This window comes from Anomaloglossus baeobatrachus, chromosome 1 (assembly GCF_048569485.1).
Source record: "Anomaloglossus baeobatrachus isolate aAnoBae1 chromosome 1, aAnoBae1.hap1, whole genome shotgun sequence".
In the NCBI taxonomy this organism is placed as follows: domain Eukaryota; kingdom Metazoa; phylum Chordata; class Amphibia; order Anura; family Aromobatidae; genus Anomaloglossus; species Anomaloglossus baeobatrachus.
The window spans coordinates 695,804,998-695,824,118 of record NC_134353.1 but is presented as its reverse complement, the minus strand read 5'-3'; the positions used below and the strand labels follow the sequence as shown (position 1 = coordinate 695,824,118).

At 46.8% G+C, this 19,121-nt stretch overlaps 1 protein-coding gene across 1 annotated transcript; it reads right to left on the bottom strand.

The window, feature by feature from the left end:
• On the bottom strand, positions 1–8,572 carry MLEC (malectin). The gene is made up of 5 exons (XM_075320609.1): positions 8,172–8,572; positions 7,038–7,216; positions 6,721–6,897; positions 6,082–6,139; positions 1–3,804 (listed from the first exon to the last, which is right to left on the bottom strand). Exons 1-5 carry the CDS (start codon positions 8,356–8,358, stop codon positions 3,581–3,583), a joined length of 825 nt encoding a protein of 274 aa, XP_075176724.1. The 5' UTR covers positions 8,359–8,572; the 3' UTR covers positions 1–3,580.
• Positions 8,573–19,121: the final 10,549 nt, after the last annotated feature.

Genomic DNA, 19,121 nt, shown 5'->3' with positions numbered 1-19,121 from the left:
GAAAAGTATAATATAAACTTTATTTTGTTTATAAACTGGTTGTAATTCCAGATTTCCAGATCAATAAAACAAAACCCAAAAAAAATAAAAAGAAAAAAGAAAGAAGGTGGGTTGGCAGTTGAACAATTTCTGCAGCATCTCCTACTGGTTCTGGAGCGCGTGGGGAATACTCCATAGGGACACTCACTCTCAAGGCATGAAAGCAAAGCAAAAAGCAAGGCAGAGATGCAAATTGGAAAAATATACTGTTCATTAATAATGCATAAAAACTAAGCTATTAAAAATATATCATGTATAGTTAACTTTAGACACTTACCATAGATGATCGATGCAAAAACCAAGCCAATGTAAAAAACAAAGTCATACACCATAGGCTTCTTAATAGTACATTGTGTGGTTTAGTGTCACAGTAGGTATGGCCCCAGAACAGGGCACATGTCCGATAAGCCAAAATTAAATGGACTGAGTCACTATTGATCAAGTGGATGACAAATTAATCTCACCATCAGCAAGTGATCGTAGAGAGCTTCAATCAATTCATATAGCCAAATATGAAAATCTAAGCAAAGTCCAAATTAAGGAATGGCTTATCTGGAGCTACACGAAATTCAACTGTGTAAATGGCAGAATAAGGCTGCAATATATTTTGAATTTGCATACAAACCATAAGGAAAAAAAAGCCACATCCACAATCCTAAAGAAAAGGGAAATGGAATAAAAAAATAAAAATAAAATTAAAATTAAAAATTCTGAAGACTAGAGACAGTACCGCAGTATTTGCCAGGTACAAATAGAGCTCTAAAGATTTACATCTCAGACACAGGCTCCAAAATAACTACAGCTCCAATACCCTGCAGAAAACACCTGTCAGAAATGAAGGCTTTCCGTCTCCAATATTATCTGAGCGCACACAGTACCATAATAAAATTCAAGTGTAAGAAAAAATAACAAAACACAAGTACCAAAACTTCACAAAGCATGAAATTATTATTGTACCTGAAATCAAAGGTTGCACCAAGCAATAATTAGGACAGATTTCCTGTACTTCAGAATCAGGTGATCTATAAAAGTGTCACATAAGTGAATAGAAAGCAGAATTACACAGCCGACGTCCGGGATAGAGCCTACAACTGCTAATGGGTCATCCTTCGTATAAAGAATTCTTTCATTTGTTCCTGAGGCCACAAGACAACAGGTAGTATGTAACCATTTTAGATAGGATGGAAAAACTATGAAATCGCCACCCGTAAGTCTTCTTTACTGGTACTAACAGAACGTGGGAACATTGTGCAGGCAAAGCAATTCAACTCAAGTAATAGGTAAAAGACAGAAGGGAGAAGATAATCCTGGCCGTCAACAGCACCAGAGAAGAATTACACTGAAGTCAAGGTTCTTTGAATTGCTGTCCATCAAGCATCCATGGCCTCTATGACCTACTGGCCGATATGTCATCTTCTCAAAATTGAAAATGCAAACACAAAAAAAGTACCACCCTAAATCACAGAATCTCAAACATTAGCACATCCAAATGCTATATCTGAATTTCCAATTAACAAAAAGGCAAAAAAACAAAGGCACCAAAAAAATAAATGGGTGGGAACAATCCTTAGCCATGTAAACTAAAAAGTGTGACACTGTACCGCTTGGATCCATTACTAGAGGTGGCCTTGCACATAACTGTCCAACAGCTATTCGTGCCGATTCCCCCACTCAGCCACGCATGTATTACCAATATAGAGAGGGGAGTAACCGCTGGCCGACAGCTGTAATGGCAACTTCTCTTCACTGAGAGAAAAGGATTGGGCATTTTTATATCCAGCATACCAGACTATTTTTTTTACTCCCTGATATCAGGGAAGAATCGAGACACCCCTGTTTACATTAGTCAGCCAAACACGCTACAGAGTTCGGCAGACGCTCATCACATTTAAAGGGGTTGTCCACTACTAGGACAACCACTTCTAATTCAACATGTTTGTCTTAAGTAAAATAACAGACTATTCTCACAGCCCATTCCGGCACGATTCCAGCGGTGCCCGGGGGTGGGGGGGGGGGGGGGTGGGGGTCACATGGGTTTGTGACGTCACACCAACCCCATGCCCAATCAGCACTGGTTCAGTCCTCCCCGCCTTCAGACCAAGCGAACAAATCAACCGCCATTGCACTAAAGGGTGCTTTACACGCTGCGACATCGCTAGCGATGTAACACGCCAGATCGCACATACGATTTGCCGAGATCGCACATGTGACTGGCGCTACAAAAATGACCTATGTGCGATCTCGGCAAATCTTATCTGCGATCTGGCATCTCACATCGCTAACGAGATCGCTAGCGGTGTCGCAGCATGTAAAGCACCCTTTACTTCCTGGTGATTAAATAGTTTGGTCCGAAGGCAGGGAGAAAGAAGCCAACAGATTGGACACGGGATCGTTTGACATCGCAGCCCCATGTGAATCGTCCCCCCCCCCCCCTGCAATCCCGGTGCGGGAGGAGAGTAGTCTATTACTTTACCCGGGGAAAACATGTTGAAATCAGAAAGGGTCGTTCTAGTAGTGGACAACCCCTTTAAATGCTATCTGCCAATGAAGAGCTTCTGACTATGGTGAGACAGACATTTCCCATTAGGCTTCATTCACACTGATGCACTAGTTGTATATGGGAGAATGTTATGCTAAAACCCACAAATCGAATATGGTCAGTAAAACCATTACCCTGCTTTCCGCTGACAGGTTTCTATTCTGTTCTAGGCTTAAAATATACAGTGGTGTGAATGAAGCTTCATTCCTTTAATTAAGGATAGTCTCTAGGAGGTCGGCAGTGCCCATAATCAACAGCATTTGGAGAAACATGTAAAAATTTTGCACACCAAGGAGTTACAACCTCCTAAAATTTGCAGGACAGTGGGGCTAAAGGCAGATATTAGTGAGTCACTTCATGGTATATCACAAAAAAATAAAAACATACACTAAAACAATAAGCTTATAAATCAAATATTCCCCATTGTATGCATAGCAGACAGACATAGCGCATAGTCACCACCACGGAGATGTCGCAACAGAGTACGCGGATGAAGCTGAAGTGAACGATTGATCTCCTGCTAACACACACAGCACACGCACATAGATTTGGCAGGAGTTGAAGAATTTTGAGAGCTGGAACCCATTGTCTTGTCGGACATAAAAATATTTAAAGTCTGCAGAAATGGTACCCTGGAAATCTCCATGCAAAACTCTAGGCTTTGTGTCCATAGTTCCATAGCTCCTCCAGGTGAGAATAGTCATTTAGCAGCACTTGCATTCTACTCCAGTTCTCCTTAGCCCATGTAATAGATGTCTAAAACCATTTAGGAGCACAAGCGTTCTAGTTCGGATATTTTATTGGCTGTGGCTCCGGATCCATTTAACATGTAAACATGAAAATGTCAGGCAATGATCTGCTGCTTGTACAGGGCCACTTATCTCCTTTATAGGAGATGTTCTGCTTCATTGTCAAGAGATTCTGAAAAATTACCAGGGAAAAAAAGAAAAACCAAAACAAAAGCAAAACAGAAACAAAGTAAAACAATTGGCATCCAGCCTTCTATAGCCGGCACAAGCAGAAGAGTGTAGGGATAAACACTCCAAAGGCCACCAGTATTGGAAACATGAGGCTGCTGTTGTCTGAGGCATACGGGTTAGGAGTGCGAGGACCAGACTGCACACTTTTCTTGGTGTTCTTCCTTGTACTAGGACTTTCCTCCTCTTCATCTTCCTCATCCTCCTCTTTTTTTTCTAGACCAGGATGAGGCTCTAGCTTTGGAACATCTAAAAAAAAAAAAAAAAAAGAGAAGACAAAAAACACAATAACACTAATTTACATGATCAAAGATTAGGTCACATTTATCTTTTTTTTTTTCTTTTCTCCTAAAACAAAAAAGTGAAGAAATACATTCCGAAAATAAGATTTTGCCCACTTTTTTTATGTTGTCCGCCCTGTTTTACCCTATAAATCCAAGAAAAACCGTTCCAGATGGGTAACTGGGTTTGGGAAACGATGTGATTGGCCATTTCTTGCTTTTATTTACCAAAGCAGTGGTGATCAAAATTCCCAACAATATTCCCATGCTCGTGCTTTGCAGCACATATCAGCAATCGGACTATAAAAGTTAATGTCTATTGACGAGCGAGTTTCGAAATACTCGGATTCGCGATACTCGTAACTAGTACGGTATAATACTATAATACTAGTGTATTCCGTACGAATAGTGTGTGCAATGCAAATCAATGGGGAAAAACTCACAATGTAATGAGTAACCCGAATGCCGCACTATTCGTGCAAGTAGCGAATAGTGCGGAATTCAGGTTACTCGTTACATTGTGAGTATTCCCCATTGACTTGCATTGCACATGCTATTCGGAATGAATATGCGAGTATTAGACTGTACTCGTGACAAGTATCGCGAATCCGAGTATTTCAAAACTCGCTCATCATTAGACATTAACTTTTATTAGTCCGATTGCAAATGTGTTGCTAAGCAGGAGCATGGCAATTCATTAAAGCGGTCAGTGTGACTTCTAGAACACGTATTAGACCATGCTCTTGGCATGGTCTAAAAGGTCACTGTAGCCAGCAAACCCACAAGTCATACTTTGACCTCAGGTTGCTATTGCAACGATCAGCCCCAGTTATGTTATTGGGGATCCCGATCAAATGGAGAGGGAGCTCCCTCTCCCAGCCTCCTATTTCTGCATTCGCTATTAATCGCGGCATTCAGGGAGGGGGGGGGGGGGTGTCAACAGCCGCAGCATGTCCCGCAGCCGCACATTCCGCAGCATGGACACAGCACACTCCCCATGTCCCATATGATAACATGGGGAGTGTCTGTACTTGCTAAAGCCTGCGGTTTTATCTAGAAAATCTAGATAAATCTGCAGGTTTTCCGCGGCAAAATCCGCGGGTATAGAGTCCCGTGGGCACATAGCCTTAGGCTTCCTTTACACATCAATGCAAAACCTGAATGTTTTGCACGGTCTGTGGTGAAGGGGTGTATGCAGCATGTGCTGTCCCTTTGCTATCCATGTGACATCCAGATAGCATGAGCTGCTTTATTTACCTGTCTGTGGTTTCCAGTGCTGCTGTTACTTTTGGGTCCGCACTGAGTACAGTAACTATGCAAAGAGCAGGCCCGGAAGTAGCAGCGCCGGAGATAGGCATAAAAATTCTTTATTTTTATAAGACCTGTGTTTTCTCCGGTACGTGGCACACCAATTACATCAGTGTGCGGTCCGTGTGCCACCCATGCTGCCGGCAGAAAACGGACATGTCGCCGTGTAGAGCATAAAGACACGCGTGTGCTCCACACGGAAACAGTCCATGGAAGTGTGAGCAGACACATTGATTTTAATGGGTCTATATGTGTGTCTCTGGCACATGTGAAAACAGACGCCACATGTACCGGAGACACGGATGTGTGAAGGAGGTCTTAGGGTGTTTGTAATTTGAGAAATATATACATTATATATTATATCTCTCAAACTACAACCCCATTGCATCTTGCGTTAAGCCCTTAAATCCTAATAAACAGATAGGTCTTGAGAAATCTGGCCCTGTGTGTTGAAATAAGATGCTCTGGATTCATTATGAGAGGACGTCTCTTAATGATCAGGTGTGTCTGAAGAGCAGCGAGTCTCCATTCTCCTCACCAGAAATCTTAAGTCTCTCAAAAAAGAAAGCTGGAGCTGGTCATGAAATGAACGAACTGTGGCTCCACTACTGCCCCAACTAATTCAACACAAATCAGTGTTAAAAGCCAAACATACAAAAAGTCTAGCAGAATCACTGATGAATTGGGGCCTCTGTGCTCACCGTTGAGTTGGCACAGGGTCAGCTCGGACCGTTCCTCTTATCACACTGCGGTAGTTCTTGTAAAATGTTTATGTTGAAACCCTAATTACTGTCCTGCATTGCACTCCATGTACAGTGACAATTACAAAACTACAGCAACCTGACAACTATGGACAGACTGAAAAGTCTTCTGCAAAAAGATATATCTTCAATTCTATAAGTCAGAGAACGGTGTTCATGTTGTCCCGGTGACTTACCGTCTACTGTTCCTTTCATAAGGTATAGAGCGCACACTTTGGGATTATCGTAATATCCCTGAGGAGAGAAAGTTAAGAATTTGGTAATCATTGTAAACACACAACTTTTTTTCCTGACATTATACAGTCTTTATGGCCATGGAACCACGCTGCAATGAAATAACTGGGCACAGTGGTCAAAAAGGCAAATGGCTACAACACGATCCAATTATGCACACGCTGCATAGCCCAAAACATGTCAGTCACTTTACTGATGACGGAAAGGCTAGGGTCACATGACTGTATGGATTTTCCTCCAGAAGAGTGGGACGATTTCTTTCTGACCCGTCATCTGTGTACAATCCGTTTGTTGTTTTGGTTTCTTTTTTTTTTTTTTACTTTTTTTGTACCCATACTTGAATAGGCGAGTGTCACCCGTACTCCAGTCAAGTGTTGGCAATTTTCTTCACAGATAGCACTCGGACTGCAAATACAGTCATGTGATCCTGGCTAAGACTAGTGTATGTTCACATGTTGTAGCCAGACTGCATTTATGGAGAACCACACACACACACACACACACACACACACACACACACACACACACACACACACAAAAACCCTGAATGCAGCCAAATACCTAGAAGTGAGACAGGTTACCTTTACAAACTCCACGTAGAGCTTCCCTGTAAATGTGGACACTTCCCCTTGGATCGTGAGTTTTCCCTTCTTGATGACGACGGGAATGATCTCATCATGCGCTGTGCTGTGTCCTACACGGTCAAATATATCTAGATCTTTCACTACATTATGTCCATTTACACGTACATCAAACACCTGAGGAAAGCAAAGACCAGAAACATGAGCCGTCAGTGTCACTCACCTGCACAGGCCACATGCCATCTGCTAAAATCTCATGGGACACGAGCCATCACTTCTCGGATGGGAGGGGACTGCAGGGAACATGACACCCTTACCTTCTGCTGTGACTGCGCAAAGTACACCTCGGCAAACTTCAGCACTAGGACGTATTCTCCTTCTTCTCTGATAGAAATGTCATACCCAAAGTTATCTTCATTATATCGCTCTGTCTGATACAGGATCTGATCCTCTGGGACGGAGCGCAGAATCGGCAGCTTCAATCCATAGTCCGACGCTGATTGTAAAAAGGAGGGGGGGGGGTGGAATTCATTGATGGCCAGCAAAACATATATCATAGGCAATTTCTGAATTGATAAAAAGTCATGAAATGGTTACTGATCGCTGCCATATAGATCATGAGGCCCTGTAAGAGTCTACAGATCGCATGACAACCGGACCTGTGACAATGCAAATATACAGGAACACTGCTGCAGCCTACCGAAAGGGGAACTAACAGTCACAAACGCACACAACACATGGCCGAGATACCGAGCACCACACTCATCACATGTCCAAGTGTTGTAAGCTAGTACCAGAAACAAGCATGGCTGTATAGGGCTGATCATACACCAGCAGCTCCTGGAGGTCAGACATAGGTGCAATCCCTGGTATGGCTCCAGGGCCAGAGGGCAATGTCATGTACTGGTCACATCTCTCACAGGGACTGACCTATACCCAATACTCCAGTCTCCGGGAGATCAGACATGGGCAGGTGACATTCCTCGTATGGCTTCAGGGCCAGAGGGCAATATCATGTACTGGCCACATCTCTGACATGGACTGACCTATACCTTCCAGTGCAGCTCTGGAGATCAGACATGGGCAGGTGACATTACTGGCATGGCTTCGGGGCCAGAGGGCAATGTCATATACTGGCCACATCTCTGACATGGACTGACCTATACCCTCCAGTGCAGCTCTGGAGATCAGACATGGGCAGGTGACATTACTGGCATGGCTTCGGGGCCAGAGGGCAATGTCATATACTGGCCACATCTCTGACAGGGACTGGCCTATACCCTCCAGTGCCGTCACAGCTGGCACGTGCCAAGTCCTGGATCTGCCCAGTATGACCATAGTCCCCCGCGCTCCCTGTGTACAGGCAGCCAGCTCCACTCAGCACAGTGCACAGGACTGCCACCTGCTTCCCTGGGGCAATGACCCTCTCCAGCTGTAGCCCATGCACTCACCTCTGCCCACTCTGCCCTCCAGCGGGTCCTTCCGGTAGTGGATGCCGTGCACGTCCACATGGGCCTCGCCCCCAGCATTGACAGCCCAAATCACCTTGTCACCCAGGCCGGCTTCTACTACCGCCAGCACGGCGAGTACAGCGACCAGCAGAGCGGCCACTGGGCCCCGGACGGCTACACCAGGCATGTCCGTATCGGCGGAGGCCAGCACCCGGCAGTGGAGCACACAGGGACCCGAATTCCGGCCGGGCTCTGTCCTGATGACACGGCTTCCCCTTACCGAGCCCCCTCGGCCGCCCCGCACTTGGCCGCTGCTGGCAGCCCGCACATTTCATTCACTCTCACCAAAGAGTCACCCGAACTTGCTCAGCTCTTCTGTCAGCCAATCCCGGGGGCTTCCTACTGGCACCGGCCGGGAGAACAATGTGATTGGCTGAGAAAAGGAGTAGAAGTACGTGCGCGAAGTGATAAATAGAGTAATGAACCAATCTCCAGTGAACACTGGGCACTAGGGCGGAGACACCCGGACATGGTTTGTCTGACGCGTAGAAACCGGTTGGTCCGGTTGTGGGAGGCGGAAGTGTGTCGCGCTTCCGGGTTTAGGTTCCGTGACATAAGGCGTAGGGTTGCGTCTAGATCAGAGTTGATTTTTTGTGGTCCTCAAAAAATCAACTCTGATCTAGCTGCTTCAGTAGTGAGCCGGCTATATCGGAGTTGATTTTTTGAGGCCTCATTTTTTCCACTCTGATCTAGCCGGCTCACTACTGAAGTGTCTAGATCAGAGTGGGTTTTTTGTGGTCCTCATTTTTTCCACTCTGATCTAGCCGGTTCACTGCTGAAGTGTCTAGATCAGAGTTGATTTCTTGAGGCCTCGCTGCAGTCACATGTTTTTGGTCACCTCGTTTTATCCACTCCGTTCTAGCTGCTTCACCAGTGAGGTGGCTAGATCAGAGTTGATTTTTTGATGATCTCTGTGATCTTTTCTCCATACAACACAGTTCAGTTTCTACAGCAGGGGCTGGAATCAGATTTATAATTGGAATGATTTCATGTTTTTATTTATTAGATAAACTGTTATATTTATTATTTTTTTCCAAAGGGCAAATTTTTATTTTCATTATTATTATAACTTACATTTTATTATTATTTTTTACAATATAAATAATTCCACACAGCGCTGATTATTCAGTTTTGCTGGAATTTTAATTTTACCGTATTTCCACGAGTCGTGGCCGCAGGACTGACATTAAAAGAGTGGGCGGAGCCTCACAAGGAAAAACGGAACCGCGCAGCTGACAGTCTTCATAACTTACCATATTGGATCAGAGTGGATTTTTTGAGGATCTCTCTGTAGCCTTCATTATGTACATTTGGTACTGAGGTGACTGAAATTCAGTTTTTTGAAGAGTGGGAGGAGCCTCACGGCGAAAAACGTAACAGAGCACAGCCGAGAAAGTGCTTATAATTTCACACATTGTGTCGTGGATTTTTTGAGGACCTCATTTTAGCCACTACATTATGTACATTTGGTACTGAGGTTACTGCAATGTATTTTTTCGAAGAGTGGGAGGAGCCTCAAAGCAAAAAGCGTAACAGTGCGCAGCTGAAAGTCCTCATAATATCCACATTGTGTCGTAGTGGATTTTTTGAGGACCTCAAAAAAGCCACTCCGTTCTAGCTGCTTCAGTAGTGAGCCGTCTATATCAGAGTGGATTTTTTGAGGACCTCATTTTAGCCACTACATTATGTACATTTGGTACTGAGGTGACTGCAATGGATTTTTTCGAAGAGTGGGAGGAGCCTCAAAGCAAAAAGCGTAACAGTGCGCAGCTGAAAGTCCTCATAATATCCACATTGTGTCGTAGTGGATTTTTTGAGGACCTCATTTTAGCCACTCCGTTCTAGCTGCTTCAGTAGTGAGCCGTCTATATCAGAGTGGATTTTTTGAGGACCTCATTTTAGCCACTACATTATGTACATTTGGTACTGAGGTGACTGCAATGGATTTTTTCGAAGAGTGGGAGGAGCCTCAAAGCAAAAAGCGTAACAGTGCGCAGCTGAAAGTCCTCCTAATATCCACATTGTGTCGTAGTGGATTTTTTGAGGACCTCAAAAAAGCCACTCCGTTCTAGCTGCTCCAGTAGTGAGCCGTCTATATCAGAGTGGATTTTTTGAGGACCTCATTTTAGCCACTACATTATGTACATTTGGTACTGAGGTGACTGGAATGGATTTTTTCGAAGAGTGGGAGGAGCCTCAAAGCAAAAAGCGTAACAGTGCGCAGCTGAAAGTCCTCATAATATCCACATTGTGTCGTAGTGGATTTTTTGAGGACCTCAAAAAAGCCACTCCGTTCTAGCTGCTTCAGTAGTGAGCCGTCTATATCAGAGTGGATTTTTTGAGGACCTCATTTTAGCCACTACATTATGTACATTTGGTACTGAGGTGACTGCAATGGATTTTTTCGAAGAGTGGGAGGAGCCTCACGGCGAAAAACGTAACAGAGCGCAGCCGAGAAAGTGCTTATAATTTCACACATTGTGTCGTAGTGGATTTTTTGAGGACCTCATTTTAGCCACTCCGTTCTAGCTGTTTCAATAGTGAGCCGTCTATATCAGAGTGGATTTTTTGAGGACCTCATTTTAGCCACTACATTATGTACATTTGGTACTGAGGTGACTTGAATGGATTTTTTCGAAGAGTGGGAGGAGCCTCAAAGCAAAAAACCGTAACAGAGCGCAGCTGAAAGTCCTCATAATATCCACATTGTGTCGTAGTGGATTTTTTGAGGACCTCAAAAAAGCCACTCCGTTCTAGCTGCTTCAGTAGTGAGCCGTCTATATCAGAGTGGATTTTTTGAGGACCTCATTTTAGCCGCTACATTATGTACATTTGGTACTGAGGTGACTGAAATGGATTTTTTCGAAGAGTGGGAGGAGCCTCAAAGCAAAAAGCGTAACAGTGCGCAGCTGAAAGTCCTCATAATATCCACATTGTGTCGTAGTGGATTTTTTGAGGACCTCAAAAAAGCCACTCCGTTCTAGCTGCTTCAGTAGTGAGCCGTCTATATCAGAGTGGATTTTTTGAGGACCTCATTTTAGCCACTACATTATGTACATTTGGTACTGAGGTGACTGTAATGGATTTTTTCAAAGAGTGGGAGGAGCCTCAAAGCAAAAACCGTAACAGAGCGCAGCTGAAAGTCCTCATAATATCCACATTGTGCCGTAGTGGATTTTTTGAGGACCTCATTTTAGCCACTCCGTTCTAGCTGCTTCAATAGTGAGCCGTCTATATCACAGTGGATTTTTTGAGGACCTCATTTTAGCCACTACATTATGTACATTTGGTACTGAGGTGACTGCAATGGATTTTTTCGAAGAGTGGGAGGAGCCTCAAAGCAAAAACCGTAACAGTGCGCAGCTGAAAGTCCTCATAATATCCACATTGTGTCGTAGTGGATTTTTTGAGGACCTCATTTTAGCCACTACATTATGTACATTTGGTACTGAGGTGACTGCAATGGATTTTTTCGAAGAGTGGGAGGAGCCTCAAAGCAAAAACCGTAACAGTGCGCAGCTGAAAGTCCTCATAATATCCACATTGTGTCGTAGTGGATTTTTTGAGGACCTCATTTTAGCCACTCCGTTCTAGCTGCTTCAGTAGTGAGCCGTCTATATCAGAGTGGATTTTTTGAGGACCTCATTTTAGCCACTACATTATGTACATTTGGTACTGAGGTGACTGCAATGCATTTTTTCGAAGAGTGGGAGGAGCCTCAGACCAAAAAACGTAACAGAGCGCAGCCGAAAATGCTCATAATATACACATTGTATCTGAGTGGATTTTTTGAGGATCTCATCATAGCCTCCACTATAGACAGGTCGGAGCTGAAGTGACAAGAATGGATGTTTTTCTGAAGATTGGGCAGAGCCTTACAGGGAGAAGCGTAACAAAGCGCAGCAGAGTCGTCACAATCTACAATATTGGATTGTAGTTGCTTTTTGAGAACCTCATTTTAGCAACTCCATTTTAGATGATTGACTAGTGAGCTGTCTAGATTGGAGTGGATTTTTTGATGATCTCCCTGTAGCCTCCACCAGGGGCATACCACCAATAGAGGAAGGCCACTTCACCGCTATAAGGCTCGATGCCAGCGCTGGCATCGACCCCCCCCCCTCCCGCGGGCCCCCTGACGAGGATCACACTTTCATTTATATCGGTGTAGGGGGTGGGCAGACCCCTTACAAGGAGGTGCAGTTTTCCCCTGAATGCTGATGTTATTGAATAAAAATGTTTTATTGTTATTGCACTGTTTTAGTGGGTTTCCCCTAGTGGCCGGGTGGGACGGCTGTCCCCATAGAAACTGTACAGGAGGAGCCGGCAGCAGAAAGGGGAGGGAGGAAAAGAGTTGTTAAGGAAAAAGTTTTTGGTCAGAGGCAGTCGAGTCCGGGACGGGAGAGAAGCAGAGAGGGGCAGAGTGTGGGAGCTGGGTGAACAGGAAAGCGAGAGAAAAGAAGAGAAGGAGTATCCTCAAGTGTGAAGCAGTATTGGTGTGGGTCCAGTCTGTGTTAGCCGGAGTGGGAGCCAGGTGAAGTGGAGTAGCCGGGCACATTCCCACTAGAGGAGACGTCCGGAACAGGTTTTTCCCTAGCAAAAGTGTGAAGTCATCTGATGTGTTTTGCCTCTACGATGGAGAAGTGTACAATAAACTTGCCTGCTGGTTCAATTGATCTACGTCTGCAGATTCTTTGTACAACTGACGGCGGCATCTGCACCACCACACTCTGCCCCACCAAGCCACCTCCCGTTCCAATAGTGACGGCGGAGCCGGGGGTTAGCCTGATAGAAACTGGGGCCACGACTACAAGCCCCGAGGCACCCCCGGCGCCCCGTTACATCGGCATCACAGATGCCAATACAGTTGAAAGGAATGATGAGAGGAGTAGAACAGTCCCTTTCTCATCATTCTCCCGCTGTGCATCTGTGATACTCTGATGTGTCAGCACTAGAGATGAGCGATGTTCGAGGTTCGCCAATTTCATGTTCGAGTGATTTTGGGGGATGTTCGAGTCGTTCGACGAACTCGAACGATTTGCTAAAAGTTTGGCAGTTCGAGTTACGTTCGAGAACGGTTCGATCACCACAAACGTGGCTTTTCACAGTAAGGCAATGTGCGCACGTTGCTATCTGCATGCGTCCTACGTCCCCAGTATAATCCCTCTCTCTTTCCTACTCACCGATCACGGGCACCTCGCTGCACGGCTGTCACAAATCTCCAGCGGCATTTCCTCATTTGAATATGGCTACCGCTTCATTATTCAATTAGTTATTCCGTGCTTTCCCCGCCCACCGGCGCCCATGATTGGTTGCAGTTAGACACGACCCCACGATGAGTGACAGCTGTCTCACTGCAACCAATCACAGGCGCCGGCGTGCGGGTCTATATCCTGCAGTAAAATAAATAAGTAAATAATGAAGAAAAAAAAAATGCGGTTCCCCCCATATTTGATACCAGCCTGGATAAAGCCACACGGCTGGAGGCTGGTATTGTCAGGATGGAGAGTACCACATTATGGGGAGCCCACCACCCTAACAATATCACACAGCAGCCACCCGGAATTGCTGCATCCATTAGATGCGGCAGTCCCGGGACTCTACCCAGCTCATCCCGAATTGCCCTGGTGCGGTGGCAATCGGGGTAATAATTAGTTAATTATGGCAGGCGTCTCCCCGAGATACCTTCCATGATTAACCTGTAAGTGAAAGTAAAGAAACACACACAACGAAAAATCCTTTATTTGGAATAAAAGACAAAAAAAACTAATTTACCTCTTTATTAATCCCCAACCAACAATCCAGGTCCGAAGTAATCCACATGACACTGTCAGCTCTGCTACATGAAGATCACAGGGAGCACCGTAGAACACGATCGCTGTGTCCTCTCCACGTAGCACCTGAAGTGAATCGCGCTGTCACTGGAGACTTCAGTCTGCAATGCAGACATCAAGATTACCAAATCTGCCTGTGTTTCTCATGAGAGCCAGTGGCTCAATGGTTAGAGCGCTCACCTAAGAAGCATTCGTTTATGAGTTAAAGTCCAAGCTGTCCCGGTAAAAAAATTAATTTATTTTAAATTACAATTATTATTTATTTATAATTATAATTTAATTTAATTATGCCTTGAGGGGAGGTTGATGGGGGTTGTAGTGTCTGTGGTGATGATGGTGGTTGTAGTGCCTGCGGTGATGAGTGCGGTACTGCCGGTGTTTGCCCGCCCATCCGTCCATCCATCCGCCCATCCATCCATCAATCCATCCGCCCGTCCATCCATCAATCCATCCGCCCGTCCATCCATCAATCCATCCGCCCGCCCATCCATCAATCCATCCGCCCGCCCATCCATCAATCCATCCGCCCGCCCATCCATCAATCCATCCGCCCGCCCATCCATCAATCCATCCGCCCGCCCATTCATCCATCCGCCTGCCCATCCATCCGCCCGCCCATCCATCCGCCCGCCCATCCATCCATCCATCCTTGCAGCTGAACAATCTGCTTCTAGATTCTCCACTGCAGTATAGAGCTAAAGATTGCCAAATCTGCCCATGTTTCTCATTAGAGCCAGTGGCTCAATGGTTAGAGCTCTCGCCTGAGAAGCATTGGTTCACAAATTCAAATTCCGGCCGTCCCGGTAAAGAATTTAATTTAAATTATAATTAATATTTATTTATAATTATAATTTAATTTAATTATGCACTGAGGGGAGGAGCCGGACATCAGCTGTGAGCCGCGGGACACACCTCTAAAATCGGAGCAGTTCACGGAATGAGGCTGCATTGCTCTCTCCTCTCTCTCTTCTCTCTCTCCCTCTCTTTCTTTCTCTCTCTTTCTCTCTCTCTTTCTCACCCTCTCTCTCTCCTCGCTCTTTTTCTCTATTTCTCTCTCTCTCTTTTTTTCAGTCTCTCTTTTTCCCTCTCTCTCTCCTCTCTTTTTCTCTCTTTCTCTCTCTATTTTTCTCTCTCTTTCTTTTTCTCAGTCTCTCTTTTTCTCTTTTTCCCTCTCTCTCTCTTCTCAAATTCAAATATGCTTTATTGGCAGGACCAAAATACAATTAGTGTTGCCAAAGCAAGAGAAATACAGTAAGTAGGGTGGGAGGGGATCAGGGTTATGGGGAGTTGGGGGCACAATTTGGGCTCTGAAAGTCCATTTAGGGGCCTTATGTTCCCCTCAGCTTATGACATGTGGTGACATATTGGGCGGCGATCTCCACCATTGATTCCTTTTCCCCCAGTAGGATGCAGAGTTTCATCTCCTCGTCCATGGATGGAAAGTCCGGGGTATGAGTGGTAAGTTTCTGGAAGTGGGAGGCCCTCACCGCTGAGTATTTGTCGCAGTGCAGCAGGAAGTGTGCCTCGTCCTCCAGAGCCCCCTGCTGGCAGTGCTGGCACAGTCTGTTCTCCCGCGGCTTGTATGTCTGTCGGTGCCGCCCTGTTTCCACCTCTAGGCTGTGGGCACTCAGTCTGTACAAGCTCAGGGTCTGCCTGTCTTTGGGGTGGCGTAACCTTTCCAAATATGGGGCCAGAGTGTAGTCCCTCTGTAGTGACCGGTAGATGGTAAGTTTCTGGGAGTTCTCTAATTCACTCTTCAAGTCCTCTATGTATTGCATCTTGCGACTCTCTGAGATCTCTTTTATTTGGGCTTTTATCAGGGTGTGTTACTGACTTTGGTTGTACTGGTGTCACGCTCCCCAGCTCCCGTGCCACGCTCCCCGGCTCCCGTGCCACGCTCCCCGGCTACGCTTCCCCGCTCCCGTGCCACGCTCCCCGGTCCCCCGCTCCACAGCCTTCATGCTCCTGACTCGCCCACCCCCAGGGCTATGGGACACCCGGTGCCGGGCCGGACTAGTCCGGTGGTAGTCAGTGGTGGCAGGGCCCAGCTCCGTGGCCCTGGTGGGTGTCAGTTCAATATGTGGCTTATGAATTAAAGTTTGTGTTCGTGACGCCACCTGTGGCATGCGGCTATGAAGCCGCCGCTGCTGTGTGAGGCCTCCGGGATGATGAAGTGGCAGCAATGATGGTACTGCTCCCCACAGGTGGAGCAATGTCCGGGGCACTGTTGGTGCTCGTGAAAGTCTATGGTGTTGTGTGGATAACACGGTGCAGGGCCGACAGGCAATGAAAGAACCAGGCACAAACAACAGTCTCTTTACCTTCTCCTCTTTTACTTTGGAAACAGTCCAGTCCTGGGAGACCGTTACAGGTGGTGATGGGGATCCGGTCGGCCTGGAAGTACTTGGGGTGATCTTTCTGGCCAGCTGAGTATGAGGCCTACTCCTGTACTTTTCTTTGTTATCATAGGACCCTGCTTCTCTGAATCCAGCAGTGGCCCTCTTTGCTGCTGGGACTGATGGTACGTCCCTTTCCCTCTGTAGCAGGCTGCGCAGGCCCTCTCTCTGGTGCTTCTCTGCTGGAGTCCACACCGGGCCTTGATGCTGCAACTGTACCTTTGGGATGTTTTTGGGCCAGGTGCTTGCAGCTCTCCTGCCCTTCGGATTCGGCTACCAGGAATATGTTTAAGCCCTGGTGGCCACAGACTCCGATGTCCGAGTCTCTCCGCTGCCTCTCAGCTACTCCTGCTTCTCTGGGCCAAGCTACTCTAGCTCTAGGCCCCAGATCCACAGGACAGCTCACTCGGCGTCTGTTCACTTCTACTGCTCTCTACAGACTGAACACTACTTCCTCTCTCAGGCTAGACTTGAGGAAGCTCCCTGGAATTCCAGGTTCAGAGCTCCCCCTGCTAGCCGGAGGGAGAACTGCGTTGGGTGTTAAACTTGCTGGCCAATGGACCTCCCCATTACCTCCAGGCTCAGCATTAACCCTTTGGGAGGGCAATGCTGTTGTGGCGACCAGGTCCTGGGGCGCCACACTCCCTCACCTGCGTCCTCCAGGCGACCCGGTTCCCGCTCCCGGCGCCCGTCGGCGACGCTGAGCCAGCCCGGCACTCCTGCCTCCTGTGCACCGCTTCCTGCTCTGGCTTCTGGCACCCAGGCCTCGCGCATGCGCGTTAGGGTGCGCGAGCGGTCTTTGACCCTCTCTTAAAGGGCCAGCATCCTCCAACAGGATATTGAAGACTCAGGTACAGGGTATATAGGAGGTTCCTTTCCAAGTGGGCGGGGCCTGTTCTTCGTGTTTACTAAGCTAGGAGTCAGGTCCCCCTGTGCCTAGTCCCGTACTCACCTATCTCTCTTGTAGAGCCGCTCCTGTCTCGCCAACCGGTCCTGACGGTTCCAGAACTCCGAACGGTGACTGTCCGCCATCTCGTCAGTCCCTACCGTCTCTGATCCCTGGATCCGTGTGGTGACCGACCTCCTCGCTCAGCTGGTTCCGGACTCTGCCTGACATCATCCCGGCCTCCGAACCAGAGCTCCGTCACCCGGCTACCTTCAGAGACTCTGTGGTCCCAGGGACTTCTTCACTCCACTCCTCTGAACGGACTGTCCTGCTGCCCGTAGTGCTCCGGCTACCGGGCACCTTGCCCTCGGTGGGGTGCTCAGTCCAGTGGATCCACCTCCTGGGCCTACCCGTCATCCTGGTTCTAACAACTGGCTGCCGGGGTTCCTGGCTTGCTCTGGGCTCTGGCTCAGCAGGGTTTTATGATGGTAGGAGCTGGGGTTGCTGTTCTGTATGTGCGCCTGGTGTGATAGCGCCCTCTTGTATATACTGAGCCATAAGCGGAATCGGCCCAGCTCTGCCTTACAGACTATGTTTGAGGTGCTGCGATTGACTTGGAGGAGATATATACAGAACTCCATGTGGAAGACTTCGGTTGGGCTGGAATCCCACTTTGTGTGGTCTGGCTAGGTCACTGGGCCCCATACCTCGCTGCCATACAGCAGTATAGGGGTGATGACGCTGTCAAATATCTTGAGCCAGACTCTCACAGGTGGTTTGAGGTGGTACAGTTGTCTTCTGATGGCGTAGAAGGTTCTGCACGCTTTTCCTTTCAGGGCTTCTGCTGCTTGCTTGAGGTTCCTGTTATTGCTTAGCTCCAGACCGAGGTAGGTATAGCTGCTGGTTTTCTCCAGAATGGAGCCATTTAATGTGAAGGAGGGAGTGTTTATTTTATTCTGGTTCCTCTTCTGAAACACCATGACTTTGGTCTTCTTTTGGTTGATGGGAAGCGCCCATGTGGTGCTGAATGTTTCCAGTACTGCCAGGCTATCTTGGAGGCCTCTTTCAGTTGGGGAGAGTAGCAGGAGGTCGTCTGCGTACAGCAGGATCTTCAGCTCTCGGTCATGCAGACTGAGGCCTGGAGTGGGGGAGGACTCTAGAGCTGCTGCTAGTCTATTTATATAGAGATTAAACCAGAGAAAGACTGGGAATCATAGTCTACACATATAAAAATGCGTCAAAGCTAGAATCTTGCATTAAAAAGTTTTTTTTATTTTTTCCAAAAAGATTTATTCAGCAAGATTATAAATACATCATGTTAAATAACATATAATTCACATATAGGTTTAAACAAGAGGGAATCCTGACAAGAAACACTAAGGTCCAATACTAACCATGGGAAGATTACAATATCCTATGACACTTATAAGAAGAAGGCCTCACATAGGTTACCATCATTCAAGACATATAGTCCACATATCCAAGACATAATTACCATGTGGGCGTTCGGAGTGTCAAATAGGAATTAAGGTGCATACTGCTATGGAGGCAGGGGAATTACAACAATTATTGCAATAGCAAAGTACAAAGTGAAACCTGGTTATCCCCTAACACAAAATGCAGCAATGCAACATATCACATATTTTACCCATGTTCAGGTGGATGCCAGCGTGGAGAACGTGCCCCGACGCGCATGTTTCGTTAGCTTCCTCGGGGGGACGTGGTGTGGCCCCCGAGGAAGCTAACGAAACGTGCGCGTCGGGGCACGTTCTCCACG

Bases quoted from the DNA above. Each gene is read 5' to 3' on its own strand.
- MLEC (XM_075320609.1), bottom strand. From the start codon at position 8,358: ATGCCTGGTGTAGCCGTCCGGGGCCCAGTGGCCGCTCTGCTGGTCGCT. The intron at 7,217-8,171 runs GTGAGTGCATGG...TTTTACAATCAG, and splicing joins GGAGGGCAGAGTGGGCAGAG to CGTCGGACTATGGATTGAAG. The intron at 6,140-6,720 runs GTAACCTGTCTC...TTCTCTCCTCAG, and splicing joins TCTACGTGGAGTTTGTAAAG to GGATATTACGATAATCCCAA.